This window comes from Acartia tonsa, chromosome 6 (assembly GCF_053477335.1).
Source record: "Acartia tonsa isolate MP-2025a chromosome 6, ASM5347733v1, whole genome shotgun sequence".
NCBI lineage: Eukaryota > Metazoa > Arthropoda > Copepoda > Calanoida > Acartiidae > Acartia > Acartia tonsa.
In genome coordinates, this window is record NC_137265.1 from 12,715,271 (window position 1) to 12,725,174 (window position 9,904).

General features: G+C 33.5%; 2 protein-coding genes across 3 annotated transcripts in view; both read left to right on the forward strand.

Moving 5' to 3' along the window:
- Positions 1–3,783, forward strand: part of LOC145321895 (BOS complex subunit TMEM147) — a 5,893-nt gene extending 2,110 nt beyond the window's left edge. Inside the window, exons 3-8 of one of the 2 annotated variants that reach the window (XR_013880444.1) lie at positions 249–345; positions 687–801; positions 1,213–1,325; positions 1,771–1,871; positions 2,154–2,948; positions 3,712–3,783. Coding sequence is in view for 1 of the 2 variants with exons in the window: in XM_080163540.1 (XP_080019666.1) it covers positions 249–345; positions 687–801; positions 1,213–1,325; positions 1,771–1,871; positions 2,154–2,234 (507 nt within the window). In the remaining variant the exon portion in view is untranslated. Of the gene's footprint in view, positions 1–248; positions 346–686; positions 802–1,212; positions 1,326–1,770; positions 1,872–2,153 lie in introns of both variants that reach the window. The other variant, XM_080163540.1, reaches the window with a different exon arrangement.
- On the forward strand, positions 3,729–9,792 carry CSN5 (COP9 signalosome subunit 5). The gene is made up of 12 exons (XM_080163536.1): positions 3,729–3,861; positions 4,555–4,650; positions 4,923–5,015; positions 5,797–5,882; positions 6,109–6,215; positions 7,081–7,121; positions 7,274–7,337; positions 7,639–7,793; positions 8,278–8,367; positions 8,758–8,832; positions 9,132–9,251; positions 9,646–9,792. The coding sequence occupies exons 1-12, from the start codon at positions 3,730–3,732 to the stop codon at positions 9,697–9,699; spliced, it is 1,113 nt and encodes a 370-aa protein (XP_080019662.1). The 5' UTR covers position 3,729; the 3' UTR covers positions 9,700–9,792.
- Positions 9,793–9,904: the final 112 nt, after the last annotated feature.

Sequence of the window (9,904 nt, forward strand, 5' to 3'; positions counted from 1 at the left end):
TATCTTAAGGTTTAAAACAATGGAAGATAATTTGATAAAGAACCCCGTTTACGATAAACAAAAAAACCTCAATTGTAGATTAAAATTATTGGTTTAAAAGATTAGCCACTTTGGGCTAACGAATGAGTGTATTTTGGTAATTTTTTGATAAATGATTTTATATACATAGTTACACTCCACTTTGCTTTTGATGATGAGGGGTATCTTAAAATACCTCCGCCTTGTCTCTAAATTATATTACTATTTAGGCTGATAAGAAATTTGATCTTATTCATGATTTCTTCCGCGCCACTGTGGATATTGCCGACCTTGTCGGAATCTACATTGTTATGCAGAGAGTTTCAGGTGAGATTTCTTTTCTAGAATTTAGTTTGAGAAATTTTAAAACATACCCAACTATAAGGGAAAACTAACTTAAATAGGTTTGCTTTGTTGGTCATCCTAGTTTTAACTTCATCGTAATAGAAATTAACAGTAAGTACAAACTAACAGCAGTGTACAAACTTTTCTGCCAATAAATTATTCTGCAGTATTTTGCAGGGTATATTTTTTTATTTTTGAAAATGACAATCATAGAATAATTTACTTCTTTTTTTTTTTTAAAGAATCAGCTATAGGGTCAGGATTTTACACAAAAAACTAGGGGCAAACATTCTATCTAACATTGTTCTATTCCTTTTATCCAGGAAAAGGAAGTGTAAAGATCTTAGTGGCAGGACTTGGATGGGCCATGGCTGAACTCATCCTTACCAGGCTGGTCTTCTTGTGGGTAGGAGCCAGGGGTGTTGAATTCGATTGGAGGTAAAATACATTATTTTGTTAAATGTGAAATCTTTCAATGTATTGACTATTCCGAGATTTTTACTTGCACTTTTAAAATTATCATTTATATTAAATTCGTTGTTGTGTACATTTGTTGATATTATAGACAAATGAAAGTCATAGAGTAGTTGCGTTATTAAACCAAAATAATAGAGGGAATATGAGTATATATAATAAAATCTGCTTATTGGGCGAGGACCCTGTTCCGATTTTGTCTTTGAAATAAGCTAATAGCGTTGAGTCCCTACATAAGAAAATAAAGCAATTCGCTAGCAGACGAAAAGGGTCTCCACAACTTGGGACAGGTAGTTGTCTAGATTATACATTTATACTTAAACATTTATTGCTGCGATAATAAAGACTCGAAAAAATTATTTGATAATATTTCAGGTACATCCAGAAGTCCTTGGACGCCAACATTTCTCTGGTTTACTTCCTGACCCTGGCCTGTCTGGTATGGACCTGGACCAGGAAGGAGAGCAACCAGACATCCAAGTTTTCGGGTAAGATTTCAGTAAGCCATGCTACAGGCAAACATACCTTTTAATGACACAATCTTTATTTCCCAAGAAGAGAAAGGACATTTGACTGTAAATTATGCTTGTACCTAAAGTTTATTCTTTGGCTCTAAAAGATTGGGTACTTTTATTCTATTTTTAGCAGTGTCCAAACTTTCCTACCAATATTTTTTTAATCTACATAAGATGTAATGTGTTTATCACCATTGATGATGTATACAAAAATTTGATGGACCATTGTCTTATCCCTTAAGATTTATATGCTAATTACTGACACAAGCCTCTTTGATTCGGTGGACTATTTAATTTAATGCAAGATTGTACTATAAACCTTAACCTGAAATAAATTATTATTATTATTATTATTATTATTCGTCTTTATGTATTTCCCAACTTTTCCACCATTTAAACTTATATTTGTATTGTATAGGAGTTCTGACAGTGCTGCTTGGATTAGCCTGCTACAAGGGAGTGATTGTTGGAGCCTGCAGCCACTACCTGGACCTTGGAACCTGGGCCTCCCTTGCTCAGGTAAATATTTTTTCCAACGAACTTGGGGTCTAGTGAAAGAGAACGACGAAAGTTTTATAACCACTCTACCTTATTCGTTCGCTTAAATATTCTTGGTACTCTAATTTAAATATGATTAATTGGTTCCAAGCCAGCAGTGACTATACTTTTCAATTAATCATCCAAATATACATATTGGGTAATTTCATATCGGCTGTCCATTTTCTTATCCCTTAAGATCCCTGCTTGAAACTAACGAGAAAAAATGTTTATAACAAATAAAGGGTGATTTTCTAATTGCAGGACGGCGTGGTGAGCTGCTGCCTGGGACTCCTAGCCCTGCAGATATACCTGGCGGCCACACCCAACGAGAAATATGCTTAAGAAGTGGACAGACAATGCAATATTTAGCTGGTTGTTACAGTCAGGTTTTTAATGGATAGGGCCTTCTGAAAAATGTTTTCATTAGAATCCCCGTTTATTTAATTCCTGTTTGTTGATTGAAATATTAAGAACATCTGTATTAGTTTTATATCAACGTTAATAACTACAAAATAGTTTTATTTTAATTGTTACAGAAGTTAAATTCAACAAAGTTTTTTTTAAAAGAGCTTAATTCAAATTGCATATCTTAAGTTAACTTAAGGTATAGGTATTATTTTCTTTTTTTAAGTTAGAGCACTTTGGTGACTTTATGTAAAGATCTCGCAATTAGAAAAAAAAACAAATTTTGTTACTTTATGCCATAAATAATTTGTTAATTTTTCTTTTTTAACAAGCTTTTCTACTTTTCTATATAAATGATTTGTAAATACCTAAACAATAACTCATCAAGAATTAATTAAAATTTTGGTAAATAATTAGGCAGTTGTTTTAATTTTGTTGAATCATGCATACTCAGATTCGTTTTAAAGAAAAATAATTGTTTTTTTATTTAATTAGCACTTAGTAGTTGAAAGTTATAATACCTTCTTAGACTTATCAACCCTTCCATTTGATTGTGATTCTAAATTGATTAAGTTAATAAATATTGATTCTTAATTGTAAGGACAGGTTCAAGCCTTCTAAAAAAATGTTATGAACAATTCATAGGGATATGTAAATAGAAGATAAATGATCCTTTTCCTTTTTTTAAAAGAACTAAATTCTGTACTTCTTCATTACGGAACTGTATTTCCATTATGGATTTGAAACCGATTAATATCCGGTGGATTAGAACTTGTTCTCAGCCATACTGAATCATGTATAGCATTGTATTACAAACAATTTTCCACGAATATTAAAATAAAATCAATTCCAGTTTTCTTAGCCCGGGCCTCAGGGCTAATCAAACTGGTTTTAATCTTATAATTATCATTTTAATATTCGCGGATTGCTGTATAATACGAAGCGAATCTTTCATGAAAACTAAAAGTTAAAAAAAGTCACTGCCGAATTACGGGGAAATATGAATCCATCTTCTATTGTCCATTCCCTTGGAATCTACAAAGGGGGGGGGGGGGGCGAAAGTGACACTTTTTGAAACCAAAACTAAAAGTCAAAGGAACTCAACTAAAAAAAGAGTTACAGGTCTGACATTTTGCATGGCAGTTGCTTTATAGGGGTACAATATGGTACTGTGAAGAAACGGCGTCGCAACCGCCGAAAACCGCCGAGAAAAGGCAAAAAAAAATTCGGCAGGAAACGGCGGTTTACGGCGGTTGCGCCGCCGTTTCTTCACAGTTCCATATTTTACCCCTTTAAAGCAACTGCCATGCAAAATCTCAGACCTGTAACTCTTTATTTAGTTGAGTTCCTTTGTTGACTTTTAGTTTTGGTTTCAAAAAGTGTCACCTTCGCCCCCCCCCCCCCCTTTATAAAGAAAGCTTAAAACCTGGCCATGGTCACACGAGTAGATATTGATTTGAATGGCATTGTTGTTTTGTTTTTCAGACACAAGATGGCGACACCTGGGTCAAGTCAGGTCAAAATTGCCCAGAAAACCTGGGAGATGGCGAATAATATCATGGAGGTTAGTCCTGAAGTGTAACACACCCACCCGCATGATTGAAGATTGTGATTGGGTCTAATATTTTTCTTATAATTCTTTCTATAGACATTAGGCTGTTTATTACACTAGTCTCCAACGTTTTATTTTACATTTTCTTATTCGTTTGCTTAACAACTTTGGGAACTTGATTGAATTTTTATTGGTTGTTTCATAAAATTAAATGTCATGATGTTTCAAACATTTTGTGCATCATCATTGGGGATGTAATTGTACACTACAAGGAGAATACCTTAGCTTGATAAGTAGCATAACTGATTACAATGCATAGCTATGACTACAGACTCTATAGTTTCACCATATTATAGCTTACTCTCTATTTTGTTAATAGTGATGTTAGTCTTTAATTCACCTTTTCTATTTGTCTATCCGAATGGTATAAGGGAATTTAATTTTCTTTGCTGCTATTTGAGAGTTATTCCAGTTTAAAAAAAAAATTAACAGAATCCAGTTAGTTACGAACTTACTTCTTTGGTTCTTTCGTTAATTTTTCAATGATCACAGAAAATCTCTATAACTTAATTTATGATATCTATTTACCTCGCCAATGAGTTTTGCCGTCATTTTTAAAAATGTCATTGACTTGTTGTGGTGCTATCAGTAACCATAAGAATGAGCAATACCTAATCATTATTAAGACAACATGTATTTTTTTAGGTATCAGCAGAGGATGAAATCTACAAGTACGACCATCAACATCAGCAGTCTCTGCTAGCTGCCAAACCCTGGGAAAAGGATCCTCATTTCTTTAAGGTAAGTTTGGTCTTACCTTGTGGACTATCCTTTTGTTGTTCTATTTCATAATAGGGAGGGGGGGGGGGGGGGGTTGAGGGTTAAGTCGATACACTTTCAATTTTAAATTTAAAAAGAAAAACTTAAAAAATAGTAGAGGCGAAAAACAGAATCATATCGGTTGGGTACACAGAGATAGACGGACAGTCAGATAGACATTCTGTTACTTAAACGATAATAAATTTTTAATGCTATGCTACTTATTAACATTTTGTATATTGTTATTGTTCTAGGATATTCGGATATCTGCCTTGGCCTTGCTGAAGATGGTCATGCACGCCAGGTCCGGAGGTAACCTGGAGATCATGGGACTACTACTTGGAAAGGTAAATACATATATCTACGTTTACGTTTAGTCTTCCATCTATAGTGTATCTATCTTTCTATCAACATATTCAATATTCATTAAGGGGAAGGGGTTAATGCAACCATCTCGTATTCAATGTATAAATGGCACTTAGAATTCGAATTTCGATCTGAAATTTTGCATTAGTAATCCTTGGTAGGTCTATTTTCCCTAAATCGAACATAAAGTTGAAAAAGTAACGGCTAACCTCTCAGCCGTTTAGCCGTTTTTTTTGGCTATTTTTAGGGCAAATCTGTCATAAATTACGTAGGAATCAACTTTTTAAAACATATTTTTGCTTTAAATCATGTGAAATGATACAAAAACAACAGTTTTAGATTTCTAGTACCAGCAACTACCGGCTAGAACCGTTTGAAAACGTTTTGGAGCAGCAAAGAGTATTATGTGGAGATAGGTTTCGTGATGATTTGACTTGGAAATTGACAAAAATTGCTAAACGGCTGAGCCGCCAGCCGTTAGCCGTTACTTTTCTAACTTTTTGATCGATTTAGGGAAAATAGACCTAGAAAGGATTACTCATGCAAAATTTCAGATCGAAATTCGATTTCTAAGTGCCATTTATACATTGATTACTATATGGTTGCATTAAAAACTTTCCTCTTAATATTTTCAACAGTGCATTTAATTTATACACCATCCAACTTTTATAGGTTGAGGTCATTGTAATGATTCAAATGGACTGTTTTGCTTTACCAGTTGTCCATCTATCTATCCATCTATAAATCTACCTATCTATCTAGGTTGATGCTAATGTGATGGTTGTAATGGATTGTTTTGCTCTGCCCGTCGAGGGAACAGAAACTAGAGTCAATGCTCAAGCACAGGCGTAAGTAGTTTTACTGATGTAAATGCATGGCAATGGAAGATGAATTAATGTTCGTAATTTTGTAATACTTGGAAGGATTTTAATTAATATGTAATTTTCTATCCTTCTTCAGCATTTTTCAACTTTTACACTACACTAATACTTCAAAATATAATTGAAGTAAAGAACCGTTGATTTACTATCTAAAGTCAAATGTTGGGTATAGGAGAAATATTATATTATTTAGTAATGAGTATATGGCGGCCTATATTGAGTCTGCCAAGAATGTTGGCCGTTTTGAGAATGCTATTGGCTGGTATCACTCACATCCTGGCTATGGCTGCTGGTTATCAGGTATTATTAACTATAGTTTTGAGAATACTATTGGCTGGTATAACTCACATCCTGGTTATTGCTGTTGGTTATCAGGTATTATTAACTATAGTTTTGAGAATACTATTGGCTGGTATCACTCACATCCTGGCTATTGCTGCTGGCTATCAGGTATTATTAACTATAGTTTTGAGAATAGTATTGGCTGATTTCACTCACATCCTGGCTATTGCTGCTGGCTATCAGGTATTATTAACTATAGTTTTGAGAATACTATTGGCTGGTATCACTCACATCCTGGCTATTGCTGCTGGCTATCAGGTATTATTAATTAAAGTTTTGAGAATACTATTGGCTGGTATCACTCACATCCTGGCTATTGCTGCTGGCTATCAGGTATTAATAACTATATTTTTGAGAATACTATTGGCTGGTATCACTCACATCCTGGCTATTGCTGCTAGCTATCAGGTATTATTAACTATAGTTTTAAGAATACTATTGGCTGGTATCACTCACATCCTGGCTATTGCTGCTGGCTATCAGGTATTATTAACTATAGTTTTAAGAATACTATTGGCTGGTATCACTCACATCCTGGTTATGGCTGCTGGCTATCAGGTATTATTAACTATAGTTTTAAGAATACTATTGGCTGGTATCACTCACATCCTGGTTATGGCTGCTGGCTATCAGGTATTATTAACTATAGTTTTGAGAATATTGGCTGGTATCACTCACATCCTGGCCATGGCTGCTGGCTATCAGGTATTATTAACTATAGGGACAGGGATATGTCATTCACAGAAAAACATATTGTATATTTTTTCGAATTATATTATTAAATAAATCTAGTACAATTAAGATTAATTAAATTTAAATTTAGGTATTGATGTATCAACTCAAATGGAACATCAGTTATATGAGGTAAATAGTTTTCTTTTCATGGCCCTTTTCCTTCAGCCAAAATTAAAATTAAAAATTGCATCTCTTTTGCAACTTGTTATAAAATATCATTAAGTTACGTTTTTGAGAACTAATATTTTTATACATTTTTAGACAAAAAAAAACTTATTTAGGATCCATTTGTTGCTATTGTGATTGATCCAATCCGCACTATCTCAGCTGGTAAAGTTAACATCGGTAAGTTATTATATCATTAATGTTGAATTAATTATTAACTTGTAAAAGTTAAAATATTGTAATGAGTAAAAGTATTTAAGTAATAATAAGTAAAGAAACGAATGTATTTTATTACGTTGTTAAAATATTTAATGTTAAACATGTGTAAATATAAACTTATTTATAGTTTCAAAGATTTGGGGGGGGGGGGGGGGTGAGGTAATCTAATGTACTTCCTAAAAAAATTTTGATTGGAAGTAATCACCTTTTTATCCCTTACCCCATTGGCCGTCCTTAGTTTCTTACCAATTTTTTATATTAGGAGCTTTCCGAACCTACCAGAAGGGGTACAAGCCCCCAGATGAGGAGCAGTCGGAGTATCAAACTATTCCCCTCAACAAAATTGAAGATTTTGGTGTCCATTGTAAACAGTATTATAGTCTAGATGTATCATACTTCAAGTCTAATCTGGATAAGGTAGAATTTTTAATTTTTTTATTTATACAGAGCTGTTTTAAAGTTCTTGCTGTTTCTGTAATCTTTAAATACATTTGTAGCTTTTTATGTTTATGAAAAAGGGGGTAATTTTTTTCGCGTATTTTCCGCAAAGTTGTATGTAACCGTTTAGTCAAATGCGCTTATTAAGTCACACTGTACTTAAATATGATCTAATGTATATATTTGAAATATTCATGATTAAGAACAATTTGACTTAATAAGCGCACTCGACTAAACGGTTACACAAACCATTACGGAAAATACGCGAATTACCCCTTTCGTCTAGGGAGGTTGTTGGTAATCTCCACAAAAGCAGTTATAAAAAACCCCAGGACCAATGTGAAGCTTCATTGTAAAGGAGAACCGTATTGGTTCATCTGTTAACGAGATCCTTCGGTTCACACAGACGGACACAAGACAGCCAGACATTCTGTTACCTTTATATACGGATAATCAATTTTAGAGCCTACTCGACTCCCTATGGAACCATTATTGGGTGAATACTCTGAGTACTTCAACACTGCTAACCAATGCTGATTATACCACCGGACAGGTTAACATTTATACAATAGATGTGCTACAAGGTTGTCTTGTCGGTTAATCTTTCATTCTCGTAATTGATTTTTATTTTAAGAGATCTATTTGGAGGATTTGTAATTTTAGATATTGATTTGATTGTATTTATTTAGATATTATCTAAATATTAAAATATAAAAAGGGGCGTGCAAAAGCCGGGTGTATCCACCCCCCTGGCAAAATTAATGGGGTTGTATAACCTCTTAAAACAGCCAAGTGGGTTGTCAGGATAAAAAACACACTCCACTAAAGTTTCAGGGTGGTGGGTGTTAAAAAATTAAAATTATTTAGGTGGGTCACGTGTGTATCTACCCCTCTGGGCAAAACCCTGTGCATGCCACTGTTCTAAATTATATTCACCTTTTAGATATTTGATCTTGCTGACAAGCTGGAGACCTGGGACAACACACAGGGCAGGGTCTGGCTTGGAGCACCGCAGGATGTAAGTTTATTTTTATGATATTGAACTTGATTTATTTGTCAGTTGTATTTTACCTTTTTGTAGTAATGTTAAATATTCTGTGGGTAGGATATTTTACATTGATGGTTTACATTAGGTCAGGTTAGGTTAAGTTAGGTTATCTTGGGTACTTGGTTGGGGCATCCCGCAGAGTTAGGAGTAAGAAAAACTAAACCCTGTTTATTTTCAGTTCATAACAATATTAAGAGAAGAGTTCAGTGCTTTCGGGGAAAGCTCCAATTTTCATATTGCTGCGCTACTAATAAATTATTATCTACCAGGGAAGTGATAAGAAATCTGATGATAAGTTGAGCAAGGCCACCACAGACAGTTGTAAAATAATTACAGAAGTTCTCAATGGCATGCTGGGACAAATTATCAAGGATAGAATATTCAACAAGGTTGGATTCTTATTTTTTAATGATAATTTTACACATTTAATGACAATATCAACCAAAATATTAATTCTTAGATTATATGTCGCTTTCTTTATAATTCAGTGTTTTGAATTTTAAAAAAGGCACATTTGCATATGGAATGGTTGGAACTTTGATTATTCAGATAACTTTCTCATTTTCTATCATTTAGTTTTATATATTTTGAAGTATACTATGAACTCTTGGACTATATGCATATGCAACATAAAATCTAGTTAACTTTATATTGTTAAGGTTATTTGTATATTTTTTGTCTTTAAAAACTGCATGTTGAAATTTCTTAACCTTATCTCTACCAAATATTTCCTAGTTTAATGGGTTAAATATATTAACTGACTGATAGAAATATTTAATTTAGGTATCCTGTAAGCAGATCACCGCTGCCGAGCCAGAAAAACCAGCCGCCTCATAATTTTTCATTCGGAAAGAAAAATCTGATTCTTATCACTTTTTTTGTATGTTTTCTTGTAATAATGTGAATAAAAAAGTCACTTAACTCGGTAAACTTTAATTTTTTATACATCCTTTGAGAAAAAAAATGCTGAACAATTTAATTAAGGGTTTAATTAAATTTTTATAGTCAGATTTGGATAAATTACCTAATTAACTTGTTCTTC

Coding starts and splice junctions, on each gene's coding strand:
- CSN5 (XM_080163536.1), top strand. CDS start 3,730: ATGGTCACACGAGTAGATATTGATTTGAATGGCATTGTTGTTTTGTTT. Junction 5,883..6,108: donor GTCAATGCTCAAGCACAGGC/GTAAGTAGTTTT, acceptor TATATTATTTAG/TAATGAGTATATGGCGGCCT. Junction 6,216..7,080: donor CTATGGCTGCTGGTTATCAG/GTATTATTAACT, acceptor ATTTAAATTTAG/GTATTGATGTATCAACTCAA.